This window comes from Bubalus bubalis, chromosome 1 (assembly GCF_019923935.1).
Source record: "Bubalus bubalis isolate 160015118507 breed Murrah chromosome 1, NDDB_SH_1, whole genome shotgun sequence".
Classification (NCBI taxonomy): domain Eukaryota; kingdom Metazoa; phylum Chordata; class Mammalia; order Artiodactyla; family Bovidae; genus Bubalus; species Bubalus bubalis.
Window position 1 is genome coordinate 183,219,182 of NC_059157.1, and position 24,343 is coordinate 183,243,524.

Genomic DNA, 24,343 nt, shown 5'->3' on the forward strand with positions numbered 1-24,343 from the left:
TATTTCTGGGGTATATATTCTGTTCCATTGGCCTACAGATCTGTCTTTATGGGAGTACCATTATGTTTTAATTCCTATGGCTTTATAATATATTTTGAAATCAGGAAGTGACATCTTCAGCCTCATTCTTTCTCTCAAGATTGCTTTAGCAATCCTGTGTCGACAAAATTCAAAAACTTTTCATGGTAAAAATGCTCAAAAAATTAGAGATTACTTCAACATAATAAAGGCTGCATATGACAAGCCCACAGCTAATATCTTACTCAAGTGTGAAAATGTTAAAGCTTTTTCTCCAAGATTAGAAATGAGACAAGAATGCCTGCTCTTGCCCCTTCTTTTCAACATAATGTTGAAAGTCCATGTCAGAGCAATTGGACAAGAAAAAGAAATAAAATCCATCTTTGTCACTTTCTATATGTCTAGTCAAGTCTTTAATCTCTCTAAGCCTGTAACCAATGTGGAGCCTAAGAAGGTGGAGTAGAAGGACATGCAGAGAAGGCAATGGCACCCCACCCCAGTACTCTTGCCTGGAAAATCCCATGGATGGAGGAGCCTGGTGGGCTACAGTCCATGGGGTCGCTAAGAGTCGGACACGACTGAGTGACTTCACTTTCACTTTTCATTTTCATGCATTGGAGAAGAAAATGGCAACCCATTCCAGTACTCTTGCCTGGAGAATCCCAGGGACAGAGGAGCCTGGTGGGCTGCCATCTATGGGGTCCCACAGAGTCGGATAGGACTGAAGCGAGTTAACAGCAGCAGCAGCAGAAGGACATGCGCTCATCTTCTCCTGTGAGAACTCCAAAATTAAAACTCACTGCTGAACATCCATCAACAGGAGAATGTTGGATCCCACCAATAAAAAATAACCCATGTCCAAGAGCAAAGGAAAAGCCCCAGCAAGAGGGAAGGAGGGGTGAAATCACATTGAAAATCAAACCTCATATGTGCTAGAGAAGCTCAGAGAGGAGGGCTCAAACAAAAGCTTGTGTGCACCAGGACCCAGAGACCCCACAGAGACTGAGCCAGAACTGTGTTTGAGTGTCTCCTGTGGAAGTACAAGTCAGCAGTGGCTTGATGCAGTGGCAAGGGCTCTAGGTGCAGGAGACCTGGTCACACACCCTGTGGCATAAGCCCTCTTGGAGGAGGTCACCATTAACTCCACCATATAGCCACCAGGCAGACGGCCCACAAACTGCAGAACAATTATACCAAAGAAATTCTCTCACTGTTAAGAAAATTATAAGACCCACAACAGATTTCCTAACTTGGAGATCTGATGAAGGGACTGAGAACCCCTAGGGAATTTGACTTTGGAGGTCAGTGGGATTTGATTACAGAACTTATACACGAGTGGGGGAAAAGACTCTTGGAGGGCACAAAGAAAACCTTGTGCACACCAGGACCCAGGAGGAAGGAGCAGTGACCCTACAAGAGATTGAGCCAGACTTGCCTGTGAGTGTCCAGGAGTCTCTGGCATGGGACGGTGGTGGTCTGCTGCAGGGTTGGGGCACTGAGTGTGGCAGTGCATGCCCAGGACGTTTTGAAGGAGGTTGCCATTATCTTCATTACTTCCACCATAGTTTGGTCTCAGGTCAAACAACTGGAAGGGAACACAGCCCCACCCATCAACAGAAAATTGGAGTAAAGATTTACTGAGCATGGCCCTGCCCATCAGAACAAAACTCTTTCCCCTACAGTCAGTCTCTCCCAAAAGGAAGCTCTCCCAACAGGAACAAAATGATCTCTCTTCATTTCCAAGGCGAGCCATTCAACATCACAGTAATCCAAGTCTATGCCCATCAGTAATGATGATGGTTCTATGAAGACCTACAAAACATTCTAGAATTAACACCCCAAAAAGGTGTCCGTTTGATCATAAAGGACTGGAATGCAAAAGTAGTAAGTCAAGAGATACCTGGAGTAAAAGGCAAATTTGGCCTTGGAATAAAAAATGAAGCAGGGCAAAGCCTAACAGTTCTGCCAAGAGAACACACTGGTCATAGCAACCACACTCTTCCAACAACACAAGAGAAGACTACACAAGGACCTCACCAGATGGTCAATACTGAAATCAGTTTGATTATATTCTTTGCAGCCAAACATGGAGAAGCTCTATACAGTCAGCAAAAACAAGACCAGGAGCTGACTGTGGCTCAGATCATGAGCTCCTTATTGTAAAATTCAGACTTAACTTGAAGGAAGTAGGGAAAACACCTAAATCATTCAGATATGATGTAAATCAAATCCCTTATGATTATACAGTGAAAGTGACAAATAGATTCAAGGAATTATATCTAATAGAGTGCCTGAAGAACTATGGTTGGAGGGTGGTGACATTGTACAGGAGGCAGTGATCAAGACTATCCCCAAGAAAAAGAAATGCAAAAAGCAAAATGGTTGTCTGAGGAGGCCTTACAAATAGCTGAGAAAAGAAGAGAAGGTAAAGGCAAATGAGAAAAAGAAAGATATATCTATCTGAATGTGGAGTTCCAAAGAATAGCAAGGATATATAAGAAGGCCTTCCTAAGTGATCAATGCAAAGAAATAGAGGAAAACAATAGACTTGGAAAGACTAGAGATCTCTTCAAGAAAATTAGAGATACAAAGGGAATATTTCATGCAAAGATGGGCACAATAAAGGACAAAAATGTTATGGACCTAACAGAAGTAGAAGCATTTAGGAAAAGATGGCAAGAATATACAGAAGAACTATACAAAAAAATCATGACCCAGATAACTGCAATGGTGTGATCACTCACCTAGAGCCAGACATCCTGGAATGCAAAATCAAGTGGACGTTAGGAAGTATCACTACAAAAAAAAAAGCTAGTGGAGGTGATTGAATTCCAGTTGAGCTATTTCAGGTCCTAAAAGGTAATGCTGATAAAGTGCTGCACTTAATATGCCAGCAAATTTGGAAAACTCAGCAGTGGCCACAGGACTGGAAAAGGTCAGTTTTCATTCCAATCCCAAGAAAGGTAATGCCAAAGAATGTTCAAACTACTGCACAATTGCACCATCTCACAGGCTAGCAAAGTAATGTTCAAAATTCTCCAAGCTAGGCTTTAACAGTACGTGAACTGTGAACTTCCAGATGTTCAAGCTGGTTTTAGAAGAGGCAGAGGCATCAGAGGTCAAATTGCCAACATGAATTGGATCATCAAAAAAGTAAGAGAATACCAAAAAACAAATGTTTTATTGATTACGCCAAAGCCTTTGACTGTGTAGATCACAAAAAACTGTGGAAAATTCTTCAAGAGATGGGAATACCAGACCACCTTACCTGCCTCCTGAGAAATCTGTATGCAGGTCAAGAAGCAACAGTTGGAACCAGACATGGAACAACAGACTGGTTTCAAATTGGGAAAGGAGTGAGTCAAGGCTGTATATTGTCACCCTGCTTATTTAACTTATATGCAGAGTACATCATGTGAAATGTCAGACTGGGTGAAGCACAAGCTGGAATCAAGATTGTGGGGAGAAATACCAATAACCGACGCAGATGACACCACCCCTATGGCAGAAAGTGAAGAGGACCTAAAGAGTCTCTTGATGAAAGTTAAAGAGGAGAGTGGGAAAGCTGGCTTAAAACTCAGCATTCAAAAAACTAAGATCATGGCATCCAGTCCCACCACTTCATGGCAAATAGATGGGGAAACAATGGAAACAGAGATTTTATTTTTGGAGGCTCCAAAATCACTGCAGATGGTGACTGCAGCCATGAAATTAAAAGGTGCTTGCTCATTGAAAGAAAAGCTATGACCGACCTAGTCAACATATTAAAAAGTGGAAACATTACTTTGCTGACAAAGGTCCATCTAGTTGAAACTATGGTTTTTCCATGTAGTCATGTATAGATGTGAGAGTTGGACTATAAAGATGGCTGAGCACTGAAAAATTGATGCTTTTGAACTGTGGTGTTGGAGAAAACTCTTGAGAGTCCCTTGGACTGCAAGGAGATCCAACCAGTCCATCCTAAAGGAAATCAGTCCTTAATATTCTTTGGAAGGACTGATGCTGAAGCTGAAACTCCAATACTTTGGCCACTGATGTGAAGAACTGACTCCTTGAAAAGACCCTGATGCTGGGAAAGATTGAAGGCAGGAAGAGAAAGGGACAACAGAGAATGAGATGGTTGGATGACATCACCAACTTGATGCATGTGAATTTGAGCAAGCTCTGGAAGTCGGTGACAGACAGGGAAGCCTGGAGTGCTGCAGTCCATGGGGTCACAAAGAGTCAGACATGACTGAGCGACTGAACTGAACTGAATTGAACCCTGTGACTAATATCTGTAAATTATAACAATAATATTGTCACTTCAAGATTATTGTACAGGATTAGAGACCATAAAAACAAATTGCTTGGGTTCATATAAAATGACCAGTTAGGGCAAACTCTGAAGTTTAACGTCTTTTCATTCAAAGATTACCTATTGTTAGCTGTGTAGTCTTAGAAAACTTACTTCACCTATCTGTGCCTTGGTTTCCTCATCTGTAAAATGGGCATAATGATGAATTGTTCTGGGTAATACATGAATCTGGGTAAAGTATTCAGAACAGTTTCTGGCACATAGTAAGCACTATATGTGTTGCAATTATTGTAATTTGATATTTTGTGTTCAGGTGGAAATTAGGTAGGTAGGAAACCTGGACTTCATCTCCATCCTGTACTGGATGAACTTGTAGGAGTCACTTCCCTTCTCTTTAATTAATTTCCTTCTCTGTAAACAAGGGCATTGATAAGACCATCTATCAAGCTTAAACATTTTAAGATGATAAACTCCACTGCAAGCTTAAGAACTCGAGAAGGCCTCCTGGCTTGTAGATGGTTTTGAGCTGCTGCTCTCTCACCAGTCTGTCAAGGCTTCCTTATTGATTTACACCAAGAACCTGCCTCTGTCTCAACTTTTCTGCAGAGCAGTTGATCTGTTTACTCTTCACCAAGATGCATTCCTCTGTCAGCTGCATCAGAGCTGTTATATAAGCCAGCTTCATGGCAGGGAGAGAGAGGAAAATAGTGTTTTTATATTTATGTCTCACTGTGTCTTCCTTCCTCTGGGATCCCTTCTGAAAAGGTTAAAACAGAATTCTGTAACTGCCGTGATGAGAAATGACACTGATTGAACAAGCAGAGCCTATGTAAGCAGTCGTGCCCGCCCAAGGAAGTGGGGCCTGGAGCCCTGTTGGGCCTGACTCATCCTCTACCCCAGGGTGGTTCTGCCCCTAAAGAGAGCAAACATCTTGAACGCTATGGCAGCAGGTGGAAGAAGGGTAGTAACTCACAGAAGCATGATGGGAAACCTAAAAGAGGGCAGAGAAGAAGTGATAGTTCTGCTTCAGATTCAGTGACAAACCAAAATTTGCCTATATTCTTTTTTTAATTGGAGTATAATTGCTTTATAATGATGTGTTAGTTTCTGCTGTACAACAAAGAGAAATCAGCCATCAGTTCAGTTCAGTCGCTCAGTCGTGTCCGACTCTTTGCAACTCCATGAATCACAGCACACCAGGCCTCCCTGTCCATCACCAACTCCTGGAGTTCATTCAGACTCACGTCCATCGAGTCAGTGATGCCATCCAGCCATCTCCATCCTCTGTCGTCCCCTTCTCCTCCTGCCCCCAATCCCTCCCAGCATCAGAGTCTTTTCCAATGAGTCAACTCTTCACATGAGGTGGCCAAAGTACTGGAGTTTCAGCTTTAGCATCATTCCTTCCAAAGAAATCCCAGGGCTGATCTCCTTCAGAATGGACTGGTTGGATCTCCTTGCAGTCCAAGGGACTCTCAAGAGTCTTCTCCCACACCACAGTTCAAAAGCATCAATTCTTCGGTGCTCAGCCTTCTTCACAGTCCAACTCTCACATCCATACATGACCACAGGAAAAACCATAGCCTTGACTAGACGGACCTTTGTTGGCAAAGTAATGTCTCTGCTTTTGAATATGCTATCTAGGTTGGTCGTAACTTTCCTTCCAAGGAGTAAGGATCTTTTAATTTCATGGCTGCAGTCACCATCTGCAGTGATTTTGGAGCCCCAAAAAATAAAGTCTGACACTGTTTCCACTGTTTCCCCATCTATTTCCCATGAAGTGATGGGACCGGATGCCATGATCTTAGCTTTCTGAATGTTGAGCTTTAAGCCAACTTTTTCACTCTTCACTTTCACTTTCATCAAGAGGCTTTTTAGTTCCTCTTCAGTTTCTGCCATAAGGGTGGTGTCATCTGCATATCTGAGGTTATTGATATTTCTGCCAGCAATCTTGATTCCAGTTTGTGTTTTTTCCAGTCCAGCATTTCTCATGATGTACTCTGCATAGAAGTTAAATAAACAGGGTGACAATATACAGCCTTGATGTACTCCCTTTCCTATTTGGAACCAGTCTGTTGTTCCATGTCCAGTTCTAACTGTTGCTTCCTGACCTGCATATAGGTTTCTCAAGAGGCAGGTCAGGTGGTCTGGTATTCCCATCTCTTTCAGAATTTTCCACAGTTTATTGTGATCCACACAGTCAAAGGCTTTGGCATAGTCAATAAAGCAGAAATAGATGTTTTTCTGGAACTCTCTTGCTTTTTCCATGATCCAGCGAATGTTGGCAATTTGATCTCTGGTTCCTCTGCCTTTTCTAAAACCAGCTTGAACATCTGGAAGTTCATGGTTCACGTATTGCTGAAGCCTGGCTTGGAGAATTTTGAGCATTACTTTACTAGCGTGTGAGATGAGTGCAATTGTGCGGTAGTTTGGGCATTCTTTGGCATTGCCTTTCTTTGGGATTGGAATGAAAACTGATCTTTTCCAGTCCTGTGGCCACTGCTGAGTTTTCCAAATTGGCTGGCATATTGAGTGCAGCACTTTCACAGCATCATCTTTCAGGATTTGAAATAGCTCAACTGGAATTCCATCACCTCCACTACCTGGAGAAGGGAATGGCAAACTACTTCAGTATTCTTGCCTTGAGAACCCCATGAACAGTATGAAATCAGCCATAAGTATACATATATCTGCACCCTCTTGCACCTCTGCCCTCCCTATCCCACCCATCTAGGTCATCATAGAACACAAAGCTGAGGGCCCTGTGCTATATATACAGCAGCTTCCCACTAGCTATCTATTTTACACATGGTAGTATTTACATATGTCAATCCTACCCTCCTGCTTTTCCTATATTCTAGGGAAGAGTTAAAAAGAAACACAGTAAGACACAAGGGAGTGTAGAAAAGTCTGCTTTCTCTTCTCTTCCTCTTATTGATTTTGACCCCTTTACATTTTTATCTGCTTCTCCCCAAAACAGAAGACTGGGTATCTGACCATCAGATTCAGGTATCCCAGGGCTGAGTTCACTACTGGCCAAAGTTAAGAGCCTAAAAAAAAGAGCCCCAGGAACACACTTCCTTTTCTTTCTGTGTCCAAGCTGGACAAGCTTTCCTTTGCTTCTGGCTCCAGGTAATGACTGTGTGAGTGCCAGAGTCAGTGGGCAGGAACTGACAAAGAGAGAGAAAAACCCCTGTGGTGAGTAGCTGAAATCAGTGGACAAGTGTTTGACAGTGTGCTGTTCACAGTGTGCTTCCTGAATGATGTTACCCACTGGATGGATGTTGATAAATCCACTGTGACAGAAAATAAATGAGTAGGAATAAGTTTGAAAGAAAAGAAAGTGAAAGTCACTCAGTTATGTCCAACTCTTTGCAACCTCAAGGACTATACTATATATTCTCCAGGCCAGAATACTGGAGTGGATAGCCTTTCCCTTCTCCAGGAGATCTTCCCAACCCAGGTGTTGAATCCAGGTCTCCTGCATTGTATGCAGATTCTTTACAAGCTGAGCCACAAGGGAAGCCCAGGAACAAGTTTAGGGGGAGATTATGTTTTGTTTGGGGCAATATTTCATTTTAGGTCTGTGCAGTATCCCACAGTCAGAAAATAGATTTACACACCAAGTTTGCCAGGAAGTACTGACCAGCAGGTTCTTCATCCAAAAAAAAAAAAAAAAAAAACCCAGGATGCCCCATGTACCCCAATATTCCAGGGAAAACCTCTGAGGTAAATGTCTCATTTATTCCCTTGATCTTATCTGAGGTCTGGGGTTCCTGATTGTAAATCCCTGGTTTAAGATGTAGAAGTGACATTTGAAGTGCTTGAGACCCTGGCCCAACCTCCTCACTAGAAAATATGGGGACTCCCTCTTTATCTAAGAGCATGTGGCCAAGCAGAGGGGTGGCTATTGATTTAATCTGCATTACTCTGCAAAGTGTTACTTGGGAGCCCAGAAAGTAGCATTAGCACTGTTAGGTGGAGCCCTCTTGTTGGAAGGTCGTGTCTTAACTGTGATGGATGCCCGCTTTTTAACCAATGTAACTCACCTCTCTGTTTTTCACCCATTTTTTGCTTGGGTACAATTAATGATCTCACTTTTTGGCTCTCTTGCCTTCAGAGGAAAAAAGAAAAAGAAAATGTGATTCATAAAATCAAATCGTTGCTGCCACTGTGGAAACTACAGGCATGAACTCAGGCACCTGGTCCCATTTGCAAACCACGGAGGCTCTGCTGTGGGGAAAGCATTAGAGTTGGAGTCAGGATACATACCTTCAAATCCCAGACTTTTCATTCACTATGTGGTACCTTTGGCAAGTCACTTATCTCCTTTTGGTCTTACTGGTCTTATCTGAAAAATGGGCAAATTATTAGTCACTGTTGCAGAACAGGGCTTCTAGGAGATCATGGCAAAAAATGCTAAGTAAAGCCAGTGGAAACCAAAGGCGTACCTCATTCCACAGGCTGCAATCCTAGACTTTTGACCCAGAAAGTTTTCGTTGCCTTCAGCTGCTGTGGACACAGTCTTAAGTTTAAAAAAAAATAAATTACTTCTTTTCTGTTGCAGTGCATAGTATGGGACTGGGACTCCAATGGCAAACATGACTTCATTGGAGAATTCACTTCAACCTTCAAGGAGATGAGGGGAGCAATGGAAGGCAAACAGGTACGTGGTGAGCCCCCTGTGGTATTTCTCTCAGACTCGCCTGTCACGATGCCTCGTTAGCACCCAGACAGAGCAGCTAGAGGTGAAATATTAGTGTATAATTAAATGAGGCCAGGAGGGAGCATGGAGGGATCCATAACCCAGGTTCTAGTGCCAACCCAGCCTACTGCAATTAGTGCGACTTTGGACGGGACCCTGCCCCGTGTGATACCATTCGTCCACTGGCAAAGTGGAGAAGTCAAATAAGGATGGTTCAGATTTTCTTTAGCTGTGTAGCCCTGAACAAGTGACTTAGTCTCTCTGTGTCTCAGCTTTCTCACTTAAAAAAAAATTAAGGCGATAATGGTACCTACCTGTGAAGACTAAATGAGATAATTCATGATTCACACTTGGCAGGGTATCTGGAACTTACAAAACATGTACTATTATTATTATCTAGTAGCAGTACTCTTTCCAGCTCTACATTTCCATAACCTGATAGCATTAATTACACATTTAATGCTTTGGACAAATTGATTCCTTCAAGTCTGAATTTTGGGCACCAGATTTTCATTTAGTCTCACCATTTAATTCTTACACTCTTGATATCAAGACATAAATCTGAACACTACCACATACCACAGGGGCACATAGGGATTTCACTGCATCATGCAGAAGCCTGCCCCTTCTCTGTGTATCCTTCAGGCACCTGTACTTTGATAGATACATACATGCATCTATTATTCAGTTGCTGTCATCTGGACCCTGACCATGTAACTTCTGCTCTAACCTGTCCAGGGTTCACCTGCCCAACTTCAGCTGCAGAATCTGAATCTCTTTGCTTGAGAGCTTTTTCTGGCTGCTGAATCCTGCTCTGCACCTGCCAACAGCAGGCTGAATGTGTCGGGGAAGATGTACATATTTCAGACAGCTGCCCTCAAAAAATAGCTAGTGGTAAGCAGGATATAACACCCCATCTCTATTGCCCTTCAGGCAGCAGAACTCTGAGATGTGCTCTGAGCAGCTGAACACAGCTCACCAGCAGGGAGTGACCCTGGCTGACAATGGAGTCCCTGACTTGATCACTCTCTCCCAGTCCCCCACTCTTCTACTGTTGTTTCCTAGAAATACCTACTAGATGAATTGTTGTTCTTGTTGTTGTTGTTGTGCAGTTGCTAAGTCATGTGTGACTCTTTGTGACCCCATGGACTGCAGCACACCAGGCTCCTCTGTCTTCCACTGTCTCCTGGAGTTTGCTCAAATTCATGTCTATTGAGTCGGTGATGCTATCTAACCATCTTATATTCTGCCACCACTTTCTCCTTTTGTCTTCTTTCCCAGAATGTTTCCCAGCATCAAGTCTTTTCCAGTGAGTCAGCTCTTCATATCAGGTGGCCAAAGTACTGAAGCTTCAGCTTCAGCACCAGTCTTTCCTATGAATATTCATGGTTGATTTCCTTCAGGATTGACTGGTTTGATCTCCTTGTGGTCCAAGGAACTCTAAGAGTCTTCTCCAGTACCACAAATCAAAAGCATCTATTCTTCGGGGCTCAACTCCTTCTTTATGCTCCAGCTCTCACATCCATTTATGACTACTGGATAAACCATAGTTTTGACTATATTGACCTTTGTTGGCAAAGTGATGTTTCTCCTTTTTAATATACAGTATAGGTTTCCTTACAAGGAGCAAGTGTCTTTTAATTTCATGGGTACAGTCACCATCCACAGTGATTTTGGAGACCAAAAAAATTAAATCTGTCACTGTCTCTACTTTTCCCCTTTCTATTTGCCGTGAACTAATGAGACCAGATGCCATGATCTTCATTTTTTGAATGTTGAGTTCTAAACCAGCTTTTTCACTCTCCTGTTTCAGCTTCATCAAAAGGCTCTTTAGTTCTTCTTCACTTTTGGTCACTAGAGTGGTATCATATGCATATCTTAGGTTGTTGATATTTCTCCTGGCAATTTTGATTACAGCTTGTAATTCATCTAGCCCAGCATTTCACATGATGTACTCTGCATCTAAGTGAAATAAGCAGGGTGACAATATACAGCCCTGTCATACTCCCTTCCCAGTTTTGAACCAGTCCATTTTCCCATGTCCAGTTTGAACTGTGCTTCTTGACCCACACACAGGTTTCTCAGGAGACAGGTAAGGTGGTCTGGTTCTCCTATCTCTTTAAGAACTTCCATAGTTTGTTGTGATTCACACAGTCAAAGGCTTTAGCACAGTCAATGAAACAGAAGTAGCTGTTTTTCTGGAACTCCCTTGCTTTCCCCATGCTCCAGTGAATGTTGGCAATTTGATCTCTGGTTCCTCTGCTTCTTCAAAACCCAGATTGTATATCTGGAAATTATCAGTTCACATACTGCTGAAGCCTATCTTGAAGAATTTTGAGCATAACTTTGTTAGCATGTGAAATCAGCAAAATTTTTGGTAGTTTGAACATTTTTTGGCATTGCCCTTCTTTGGGATCGGAATGAAAACTGACCTTTTCTAGTCCTATAGACACTGCTGAGTTTTTCCAAATTTGCTGGCATATTGAGTACAACACTTTAACAGCATCATCTTTTAGGATTTTAAATAGCTCAGCTACTTGAATTTAAATCTTTGCTTCAGCATTAGCTTCTGGAAGAACTCAAACCAAGATATCTGCCATCCTCACTCTGGGACCACTAGACCCATAGACCAGAAAAGAGTGATAGCAAAGAAAGACCTTTTCTATAAGAGATAAGACTCTGTTCCTGGTCTGAATTACTGACTCAGAATTACTGCTCAGGGAAAATGTCCCAACTCATTGTTCAAGTCTCTCCTTTCAGATATAAGTCAAGATAAAACCAGACTGGATGGACATAAATTAATATCCTTTAGGATCAGAGACTTAATCAGAATCAGACCATTTGTTGAATACCTTTCTTTGGCCTGAGAAGTCAAGTGCAGTTCTCCGCATAGCTTCCACAACCCACTCTATATACTGTTGTACACCCAGCATTGCAAGAAATTTGTCAGATGGAGGCCTTTACCCATGAGCAGGCTTTCCGAGTTTCAAGACTATAATTAAAACCAACAGTAAGCTATAAATAAAGTGACTCCCCAAATAACTAGGAACTTATCCAGAGATGTTGTTGGTTCTTTGAATGCATAAGACAAGGCCCCTTTGAGTTAATAAATTAATGACAGTTATCCACATCACCCTCTGGAATTTTAAAGAGTTTTACCAACTTTTGCCTTGTTCTCCTTTCCAAAGAGAAATAAACAAACCAATAAACACGGGAAATATTACATCTTTAGAATGCTGGGAACATATTAAAAGTAAGATTATAGCATACATCACAACTGAAGCATACTGAAGTCTGATGCTTTAAAACAAACAAGAAAGAGTCTTTAAGTGCCTCTGAGGAAATGGATCCTATGTTCTTGTTCAGGCATTAGTCAAGTCGCTCAGTTGTGTCCAACTCTTTGCAACCCCATGGACTGTAGCCTACCAGGCTCCTCCATTCATGGGATTTTCCAGGCAAGAGTACTGGAGTGGGTTGCCATTTCCTTCATTAAGATGTGTCCAAATCTCTGCAGCCCCATGGACTGCAGCATGCCAGGCTTCCCAGTTTTTCACTATCTCCCTGAGTTTGCTCAATTCATGTCCATTTAGTCAGTGATGCCATCAAACCATCTCATCTTCTGTCATTCCCTTTTCCTCCTGACCTCAATCTGTTCCAGTATCAGAGTGTTTTCCAATGAGTTAACTCCGCATCAGGTGGCTAAAGTACTGAAGATTTAGCTTCAGTATCAGTCCTTCAAATGAATATTCAGGGTTGATTTCCCTCAGGATTGACTGGTTTGATCTCTTGCTGCCCAAGGGACTCTCAGAAGTCTTTTCCAACACCACAATTTGAAAGCATCAATTCTTCAGCACTCAGCCCCTTCTCTATGGTCCAACTCTCACATCTATGTGACTACTAGAAAAACCATAGCTTTGACTATGTGGACCCTGTTGGCAAAGTGATGTCTCTCCTTTTTTAATACGCTGTCTAGGTTTGAACAGTGGTGTTGGAGAAGACTCTTGAGAGTCCCTTGGACTGCATTGAGATGCAACCAGTCAATCTTAAAGGAAATCAGTTCTGAATATTCATTGGAAGGACTGGTGCTGAAGCTGAATCTCCAATACTTTGGCCACCTGATGTGAAGAACTGACTCATTGGAAAGGACCCTGATGCTGGAAAAGATTGAAGATGAGAGGAGAAGGGGACGACAGAGGATGAGATAGTTGGATGGCATCACCGACTCAATGGACAGGAGTTTGAGTAGGCTCCAGGAGTTGGTAATGGACAGGGAAGCCTGGCGTGCTGCAGTCCATGGGGTTGCAAAGAGCCGGACATGACTGAGCAACTGAACTGAACTGAACTGAACTAGGTTTGTCATATCTTTTCTTCCAAGGAGCAAGCATCATTTAATTTCATGGCTGTAGTCATGGTATGCACTGATTTTGGAGCCTAGGAAAAGGAAATCTGCCAACGGTTCTACACTTTTCCCCTTCTATTAGCCATGAAGTGATGAATTAGTCTTTTCAATATTGAGTTTTAAGCCAGCTTTTCACTCTCCTCTTTCACCCTCATCAAGAGACCCTTTAATTCCTCTTTGCTTTCTGCCATTAGAGTGGTATCATCTGCATATCTGAGGTTGTTGATATTTCTCCTGAGAATCTTGGTTCCAGCTTGTGCTTCATCTAGCCCAGCATTTTTGCATGATGTACTCTGTATATAAGTTTAATAAGCAGGGTGACAATATACAACCTTGACATACTCCTTTCCCAATCTGGACCCTAGTACATTGTTCCATGTCCAGTTTGAACTGTTACTTCTTGAACTTCTTGGCCTCCACTTTCTCAGGAGGCATGTAAAGGAGGTGTAGTATTTCCATTTCTTGAAGAATTTTCCACAGTTTATTGTGATTCACACAAAAGCTTTCACCTAGTCAATGAAGCAGAAGTAGATTTTTTCTGTAATTCCCTTTTTCTGTGATCCAATGGATTTTGGCAATTTGATCTCTGGTTCCTTTGCCTTTTCTAAATCCAGCTTGTATATCTGAAAGTTCTCAGTTCATGTAGTGTTAAAGCCTAGCTTGAAGGATTTTGAGCATTACCTTGAGGATGTGAGATGAGCGCAATTATACAGTAGTTGGAATATTCTTTGGCATTGCTTTCTTTAGGATTGGAATGAAAACTGAATTTTTCCAGCCCTGTGGCCATTGCTGAGTTTTCTAAATTTGCTTTCATAATGAGTGCAGTACTTTAACAGCATCATTTTTTAGGATTTTAAATAACTCAACTGGAATTCCATCACCTCCACTAGCTTTGTTTGTAGTAATGCTTCCTAAGGCCTACTTGACTTCACACTACTTGACTTCACCAGGATGCCTGGTCCAGATGAATTTCCAGACTACCGTGGTTATCCAGATCATTAATGCCTTTTTTTGTATAGTTCTTCTGTGTATTCTTACCACCTCTTTTAATCTCTTCTGCTTCTGTTAGTTCCTTGCTATTTCTGTCCTTTATTGTGCCCCATCCTTGCAAGAAATGTTCCCTTGGTATCTCCAATTTGCTTGAAGAGATCACTAGTCTTTCCCATCCTATAATTTTCCTCTGTTTATTTGCATTATTCACTTCAGAAGTTTTCTAATGTCTCCTTGCTATTCTCTAGAACTATATATTCAGTTGGGTATATCTTTCCCTTTCTCCTTTGCCTTTTGTTTCTGTTCTTTTCTCAGCTATTTATAAGGCCTCCTCAGACAACCATTTTGCCTTCTTGGCATTTCTTTTTCTTTGAGATGGTTTTGGTCACCACCTCCTGTACAATGTTATGAAACTCTGTCCATAGTTCTTCAGGCACTCTGTCTCCCATATCTAATCCCTTGAATCTATTTGTCTCCTCTACCAGAGTAAGGCCCAGTTTTCACCACAGTCAATGTCTCCCATCAGGAAGCTTGCCTTTTATCCTCATCCATCAGAAGGCAGACAGAATAAGCAAGAACTACAATACCACTGCCTTTGGAATGAAAACAAAAATCACAGAAAGCTAACCAAAATGATCACATGGATCACAGCCTTGTGTAACTCAATGAAGCTATGAGCCAGGCCATCCAGGGCCACCCAAGATGGACAGGTCATAGTGGAGAATTCAGACAAAATATGGTTCACTGGAGAAGGGAATGGCAAATCACATTACTGTTCTTGCCTTGAGAAACCCATGAATAGTATGAAAAGGAAAAATATATGACACCTGAAGATGAGCCCCTGCCCAGGTCAGTAGGTATGCTATGGGGAAGAGTGGAGAAATAGCTCCAGAAAGAATGAAGAGGCTGGGCCAAAGCAGAAACAACACTCAGCTGTGGATCTGTCACCACTAGGTCAAAGTAAAATCCAATGCAGTAAAGAATAATGCTGCATAGGCACCTGGAATGTTAGGAATTGGATGTGGTCAAGCAGGAGATGGCAAGATTGAACACTGACATCTTAGAACTGAATGAACTAAAATGGATGGCAATGGGTGAGTTTAATTCACATGACCATTATATTGCCTACTGTGGGCAACAATCCTTTAGAAGAAAGGAAGTATCCCTCACAGTCAAAGTACTGTGTGCTTAGTTGCTCAGTCATGTCTGACTTTTTGTGACCCCACGGACTGCAGCCCGCCAGGCTCCTCTGTCCATGGGGATTCTCCAGGCAAAAAAATGGGAGTGGGTGGTCATGACCTCCTCCAGGGGATCTTCCCAACCCAGGGATCAAACCCAGATCTCCGACATTGCAGGAGGATTCTTTACAGTCTGAGCCACCAGGGAAGCCCAAGAATACTGGAGTGGGTAGCCTATCCCTCCTCCAGGTGATCTTCCCAACCCAGGAATCGAATCAGGGTCTCCTGCACCGCAGGCAGATGCTTTACCAACTGAGCTACCATGGAAGTCCAATAAGAGAGTCTAAAATGCAGTACTTGGGTGCAATCTCAAAAACAACAGAATGATCTCAGTTTTTTTTTTTTTTTTCAAGCAAACCATTCAACATCACAGTAATCCAAATCTATACCCCAACAACTGATGCCGAACTGAAGTTGACAAGTTCTATGAAGACCTACAACACCTTCTAGAACTAACGCTCAAAAAAGGTGTCCTTTTCATCATAAGGGATTGGAATCCAAAAGTAGAAAGTCAAGAGATACCCAGATTAACATGCAAGTTTGCCCTTGGGGTACAAAATAAAGCAGTGCAAAGGCTAACAGAGTTTTTGTCAAGAGAACAGGCCAATCATAGCATATACACTTTGCCAACAACAATTTGTAGAGATGACTCTACAAATGGACATCATCAGATGGTCAATATCAAAATCAGATTGACCGTGTTCTTTGCAGCCAAAGGTGGAGAATCTCTATACAGTCAGTGAAAACAAGATCTTGGTGCTAACTGTGGCTCAGACCATAAACTGCTTATTGCAAAATTCAGGCTTAAATCAAAGAAAGTAGGGAAAACCACTAGGCCATTCAGATATGACCCAAATCAAATCCCTTATGATTTTACAATGGAGGTGACAAATAGATTCAAGAGATTAGATCTGGTAGACAGAGTGCCTGAAGAACTATGGACAGAAGTTCATAACACTGTACAGGAGTCAGTGACCAAAACTATCCCCAAGAAAAACAAATGCACAAGGGTACAGTGGTTGTCTGAGGAGGCTTTACAAATACCTGAGGAAAGAAGAAAAGCAAAAAGCAAGGGAGAGAGGGATAGATATACCAAACTGAATTCAGAGTTGCAGAGAATAGCAAGGAGAGATAAGAAGGCCTTCTTAAATGAACAAGAACAGAAATAGGGGGAGACAATAGAATGGAAAAGACTAAAACTCTCAAGAAAATTGGACATATCAAGGGAAATTTTCATATAGGGATGGGTATAATAAAGGACAGAAACAGCAAGGACCTAAAGAAGCAGGAGAGATTAAGAAGAGGTGGCAAGAATAAACAGAAGAACTGTACAATTAAGGTCTTAATGACCCAGAAAACCATGATGGTGTGCTCCCTCTTTCTGAGCTGGACATCCTAGAGTATGAAGTCCAGAAGACATTAATACAAACAAAGCTAGTGGAGGTGATGAAATTCCATCTGAGCTATTTAAAATCCTAAAAGATGATGCTGTTAAAGTGCTGCACTCAATATGTCAGCAAATTTGGAAAACTCAGCAGTGGCCACCCAGCTGGTAAAGAATCTGCCTGTGGTGCAGGAGACCCCAGTTTGATTCCTGGGTCAGAAAATTCCCCTGGAGAAGGGATAGGCTACCCACTCTAGTATTCTCAGGCTTCCCTTGTGGCTCAGCTGGTAAAGAATCCACCTGCAATGCGGGAGACCTGGGTTTGATCCCTGGGTTGGAAGATCCCCTGGAGGAGGGCATGGCAACCCACTCCGTATTCTTCCCTGAAGAATCCCCATGGACAAAGGAGCCTGGCAGGCTACTGAGCATGGGGTGGTAAAGAGTAGACACAGCTGAGAGACTAAGCACAGCAACACAGCACAGCAGTGGCTACAGGACTGGAAAAGGTCAGTTTTCATTCCAATCCCAAAGGGCAATGCCAAAGAATGTTCAAACTACTGTACAACTGCATTCATTTCACATGCTAACAAGGTTATGCTCAAAATCCTTCAAGCTAGGCTTCCGAAGTATATGAACCAAGATCTTCCAGATGTACAATTTGGGTTTCCAAGAGGCAGAGGTACCAGAGATCAATCAAATTGAGAACATTCATTAGATCATAGGGAAAGCAAGGGTGTTCCAGAAAAATACCTACTTCTGCTTCATTGACTACGCTAAATCCTTTGACTATGTGAATCACAACAAAATGTGGTAAATTCTTAAAGAGATGGGAGTACCAGACCACCTTACCTGTCTCCTGAGAAACCTGCATGTGGGTCAAGACGCAACAGTTTTAACTGGCCGTGGAACAATTGACTGGTTCAAAAATGGGAATGGAGTACTCAAGGCTGTGTATTTTTACCCTACTTCTCTCACTTATTAATATATGCAGAGTACATTATGTGAAATGCTGGACTAGATGAATCACAAGCTGTAATCAAGATTGCCGAAATATCAACAACCTCAGTATGCAGATGATACCATTCTAGTGGCAGAAAGTGAAGAGGAATTAAAGAACCTCTTGATGAAGGTGAAAGAGGAGGATGAAAAAGCTGGCTTGAAACACAACATTTCAAAAACTAATATCATGGCATATAGTCCCATCACTTCATGGCAAATACAAGGGGAGGAAGTGGAAGCAGTGACAGATTTTCTTTCCTTGGGTTCCAAAATCACTGTGGAGGTTATTACCGCCATGGAATTAAAAGACCCTTGCTCCTTGTAAGGAAAGCTGTGACAAACCTAGACAGCATATTAAAAGGCAGAGGTATCACTTTGCTGACAAAGGTCAATGTAGGTAATGCTTTGGTTTTTCCAGTAGTCATGTGTGGATGTGAGACTTGGACAGTAAAGAAGTGTCTGAGTCCAGAAGAATTGATAGTTTGGAATTTTGGTGCTGAGAAGACCCTTGAGAGTTTCTTGCACTACAAGGAGATCAAACCAGTCAATCATGAAAAAGGAAATCAACCCTGAATATTCACTGGAAAGACTGATGCTGAAGCTGAAGCTCCAATACTTTGGCCACCTGATACAAAGAGCAGACTCATTGGAAAATACCCTGATGCTGGGAAACATTTAAGGCAAAAGAGAAGGGGTGGCAGAGGATGAGGTGGTTAGAAAGCATCACCAGCTCAATGGATGTGAGTCTACTATGCAAACTCCAGGACATAGTGGAGGACAGAGGAGCCCAGGGTGCTGCAGTCCATGGAGTTGTAAAGTGTCAAACTTGACTTAATGACTGAACAGCAACAAAACAAAACTGTAATTATACATTGTGACAAATGCTATTAAAAAAACTGAGCCATTTTAGTTATAAAGGTGTAATGTAAAAGAGATCACCTGAAAAAAATGAAATTTAACATGAGGGCCATTAAAAATGAAATGTCAACCATGTAAAAAGCAAATAAACAGCATTTCAGGTAGAGGGAACTTTGCAAATTACTGAGTCAGAAAAGAGTTTGGTATGTTTAAGGATCTGTAAAGAGACCAATTTATCTGTAGCAGAGAGGGTGAGGGAGCCATGCATGGACATGCATGATCAAGGACAGAGGCAGAGGCCAGGAAAAGAAGGTTCTGATAGCTTGAAGAAAAGAGTTCATATTTTCCCATAAATGTGTTAAGAGCACACTGAAAACTCTCCAATTTAGTAGCCACTACCTATATACACCTATTTCAGTTTTAATAAGTTTTAAGTTAAATTCAATTAAATTTCAGTTCTCTCTTGCTTGCTTACACACACACATACACATACATATCAAGTGCTCATGTGGCCAGTGTCTTTCACATTGGTTGGTACAGATGTGGAATCTTCTCATTATTGTAGAAAGTTTTATTGGGCAATGCTATGAGGAGTCTAGGCTGGAGAATGATAAGATTGGAGAATGACATTAATTTTTTTCAAGATTACTCTGGCTACTGTATAGAGAATCAATTGTACAGAGACAAGAGAGTGAGGCAGGGAGATTTTTCAGGAAGCCATAGCTATAGGCAGGACAAGAAGTCAGCAATCTGGGCTGAGTTCCTCTGGGAAACTCCAATCTGCTCCAAACAATGCCAAGAGGACTCACTCCTGCATTTGTGCCTCTGCGGCTGGAGTAGCTGAGATGTTTCTCAATGTGCTCTTTTGTCCTCTAGGACACCAGCCTAGGCTAATTTCACATGGTGGTGAAAACATCCAATCAGCAAGAGCAGGGCAAGCCCCAGTGCACAGGCACTTGTGAAACCTCTGCTCATATCACTTTTGTTAATGTCCCATCGGTCAAAGCAAGTCACATGACGAAGTTCAGAGTCATCGTGCACTGGGAAGAATGGGTCATTGTGGACAGTGCTGTATCAGCCGATCCACTAACATCTGCCTCAGAAATTTCTGTGTTTTCAGACACTTCCAGTTGTCAGGGGGTGAAAATTTGTCTTCTGAGTGGAAATCCAAGGATGACTCCTCTAGGACAGTGGGCAGGAGCAATTCGGTGACTCTTGGATGTTTGACTTTGTCAGTGGTCAAAATGCAGTTAGCTTTGTCCCATGAAGTCTTGTGTAGAAAGGTTGAGCTCTGTTCACGCATTAACTCCCATCTGCCTCCTCAGTTCTGATTCTATCCCTCACAGCAGTCCCTACGGAGAAAGTGCCACCATTGTGACGTGTATCAATCCGTCATTTTAGTCCTCTGCGAAGTTAAGCAAACTCATTATCCCCATCAGCTTCCTATAACCAATATTCAACGTTCCTCAGTTTTCCTGCCTCTTAAGTCAATTCCCAGACACTAACACTCAGCATTTGGGTTACTCAGCTATGTACCCAAGATCTCTCCTTCTCTCTGCTTTTTGATTTGACCCCATTCATAGAAAGCATTTATAAGTGTCAGGTACTATTCTAAATGCATTATAGGGGTTACTCATTCAATCCTCATGGTAACCCTATGAGATAGCTATAATTATGGGCTTCATTTTACAGAGGCAATATGCAAGGCATGAGGGAATTGAGTCATTTGTCAAAGGTCACACAGCTGGAAAGTGAGGAGCTGGGATTCAAACCAGGCAGATGATGTCAGAGTCTTCCTCTCACCACTTCTCCTTCCTTCCCCTCCAGATGCAAGGGGATCAGCTATAGACCAGGTGTCAGTCCTCAGGACCGCCTGCAATGGCGCCCAGGGGCCTCCTCATGAATGACTTCACTTCTTCCTGAGCTGGCAATCATAGTATAATCTTTCTTATTGCAGGTGCAGTGGGAGTGTATCAACCCCAAGTACAAAGCCAAGAAGAAGAATTATAAGAACTCGGGCATTGTGATTTTGAATCAGTGCAAGGTATAAGCATAGCCCCTGTCTTCCAGGAGTATGAAACTAAGGCCGTCTGGGAGGAAGGCCCAGGTGGTCTGCGCAGAAAGAGTGTCAAGAAGATATGATCTTTTTAAAATAAAAAAATCAGAAAGTCAAGGTATTAGTGGACATACATTATAAGTCTGGGTGGTTTTGGAGCTGTGGTAGGCCAATGCCTCCATCACCTCAACAAAGACAGTCCTGCCCAAAGATAACAGAGTCCTGGTCACAAGTCAGGTCCTTCTCTTCCCAGGACAGCACCAGAGGGAGGTCCCCAGTTGGGGGCAACCAACATTTCTAAAGCTCCTGAGTGAGTGAGTGAAAGTCGTTGAGTTGAGTCCAACTCTTTGCAACCCCATGGACTATACAGTCCATGGAATTCTCCAGGCCAGAATACTGGAGTGGGTAGCCGTTCCCTTCTTCAGAGGATCTTCCCAACCCAGGAATCGAACCCAGGTCTCCTGCACTGCAGGTGAATTCTTCACCAGCTGAGCCACCAGGAAAGCCCAAGGATACTGGAGTGGGTAGTCTATCCCTTCTTCAGGGAATCTTCCTGACCCAGGAATTGAACCAGGGTCTCCTGCATTACAGGCAGATTCTTTACCAGCTGGGCTAAATGGAAGCCCAAACTTAAATGTAATAAGCACTAAGTTTTTAATAAAAAAGATTTTAAATAGAATAGTTAATAATACCAGAACTGTACCAAGACAATGTAATACCACAAAAAGTTATGGAAAATAGCAATAATCTGCCAATAACAGGATTATTTCTATTACATTCTAAATTCAAATTTTAATCTTCATTTATGCATATTTCACAAAAGAAAACACTAATATTAAGTTTTAGAGTAAATTTTAACTCTTATTTTTTTGTACTTTTATACCACACATTAAAGTATTGCCATTTCAAAGTAACATCTACAGCTTCCCAGAAGAACTAGTTTTAATACTGGCAGTCTACCTGTTCAATACACACCAATATAAATCTTTTCTTGTCAGAGATCTCAATATTAAGTACTCTACACCAGGCTTTTTTGTTCTGTGAACTCTGTTTCACTAAAACTTTCATTCTCCATTTCCCCTTCCGTAACCACAGGCATACTCAGACTTAAAGATTTATCTTTCTTACGTATATTCTGCGTGCCACCTCTGTCTCTGGAAGACACTTTCCTTCCTGCTGACACTTTCTAAAGTGTCATTTTTAGACACTTTCTAAAGCACCTACTCTGTGCTTATCACACAAAGTGATAATCACTAGTACTTACCACTCAGTGTTTTATATGTGGCACCTCCTCCATGCTGAAGAGATACCATGAAAACAAGACATGGGGGATGAGTAAAGCACCTAAAAATTTCTCCCAGAGGGGCTCTAACTCCACAGAAAATCTCTGGGAATAATTTTGCCACTGGTTGAGTACTTACTTTGGTAAAAATAACTATAATACGTTCTGTTATTCTTACCACAACTCTGAGATTTCTACTTTCAGATGTGATTGTAACTAGTTCATTGTCACACACATGGTAAGAGCTGAGATTGTAATCTCTGTCTGTCTGACTCCATGATGTGAGACTTCCATGCCATCCAGTTTCTCTCTAAATATATCGGGTTCCTCTTCTCAGAGTTGGCATTCCTGGCTTCCAGGGGCTGTAGGAGCCCATTCTCACATAATGGAAGAGTTGGGGGGAAGACTGATGGGTCTGGCTTAGGTCACAGGCCTATCTCATGAACTAATTACTGGAACTAGACGATAACAATGCTTACCCCATCTGGGGTCATTGTTTTGATAATGTTTGCTGTATTTTATGATGCTTTGATATCTTGGGGCCTTGCATACTGGAAGGAACTGCCTCTCTTAGGTTTAGCTAATTCCTCAAGATAGCAATTAGCGTGCCTATGAGCCCATCTTTGACATGCAGATGGAGCAATCCAGAGCCTGTATCCCTAGCCACCCCCTTTCCTGAGCTCTCACACACCAAGCCAATATTCCCCCTGCAAGCCCAATATCCCCCCAGAGCCAGCTTCAGACAATTAGAGATCATCCCTATTGCCCAGAGCATCCAGAATCACTCATTATTCAGTCCTAAACCTGATTAACTGCTTACCTTGCCTCACTCATTCCTCCCCACAAAAACCACCATAATGACTTTTGTCTGTGCTTTCCCTGCATGCTTCCTGCCTCCTGACTAACCCAGTGCTACCCCATGTGGCCCCCTTGTGTGGCAGGACATGCCTTCAGTCCTTTGGGGAGCTGTGAATAATAAACTCTTCTTTCAAAGGCAGTTGTCTCTGGTCATCTTACCTACCTACCTATACAGACCAAATCCTGGTGCATTCAGAACAGTCCTGTGCCCCTAGAAGCAGGAGAAAAGACGATCCAGATGAGTCAGTTCAACCATCCATCTCTGTAAGGTGACTGTGCATATAACTGTTTCTATCTAAGAGTCTGGTACTCAGAGGACATGGTATTGATAGAGATATAGTAGTAGGTCCACCCACTCCAGTATTCTTGGGCTTCCATGGTGGCTCAGACAGTAAAGAACCTGCCTGCACTAGGGGAGATCTCCCCTGGAGGAGGGCATGGCCACCCACTCCATTATTCTTCCCTGGAGAATCCCCATGGACAGAGGAGCCTGGTGGGCTACAGCCATGCGGTCGCAAAGAGTCAGACATGACTGAGTGACTAAGTACAACACAGCATCTCAACTATCAGGCAAAGCATCCATCCCCATAAGGAAGCTGGGAGCAGGCACTATTCTGAGGGCCCAGTAAACATCAGCCCTGAGACAAGTCTGCTGATAGATGTGTGCCACCTGGAGGTGGTGCCTGGAAATGCTGCCACAGGGTTTTGTGGGTCAGTCTTTGAGAAGATGCCCTGAGCTTCTGATGGAATATGAGAAGCAAGGGTCAAAAATCAGCTGATGGTTGTACCAGTAAAATGATCCAGGTTGTGAGCTCTGTAACTGCAGGTACCATGCCTGTTTCTCTTCTCCCTGTATCCTTAGCATCCAGGGCATGGTGGAGGCTCAATAAATCCTTGTCAAATAACTGCATAGATGAATGTCACCAAGGCTCAAGCAGCAGAATCATAATGAAGCAGAAATGAAGACTAGAAATCAGTAAAGAGTGTGAGAACACAGGAGCTAGGGGTGGGGCAGGAAGCAGGAAGCCTATTGACTTCCAGCCTAGAGGTCAAAAGGATACATTTGGGTCCCACCACCACCATCTAGGTAGATGATCTTAGCCTCAGTTTCCTCGTGGATTAAATGGACACAATAATAATCATAGCATCACCTTCACAGGCTCGTTCTAAGAATAAAGTAATATCATGTATGTTAAAAGCTTGGCATACAGTTCAGTTCAGTTCAGTTCAGTTCAGTTACTCAGTCGTGTCCAATTCTTTGC

General features: G+C 42.5%; 1 protein-coding gene across 2 annotated transcripts in view; it reads left to right on the forward strand.

The window, feature by feature from the left end:
• CPNE4 (copine 4) overlaps positions 1-24,343 on the forward strand; it is a 684,585-nt gene that overhangs the window by 622,083 nt on the left and 38,159 nt on the right. For both annotated transcript variants that reach the window (XM_025291737.3, XM_006057472.4), the window contains exons 8-9: positions 8,880-8,978; positions 20,843-20,929. In XM_025291737.3, the coding sequence (XP_025147522.1) occupies positions 8,880-8,978; positions 20,843-20,929 (186 nt within the window). The remainder of the gene's footprint in view (positions 1-8,879; positions 8,979-20,842; positions 20,930-24,343) is intronic.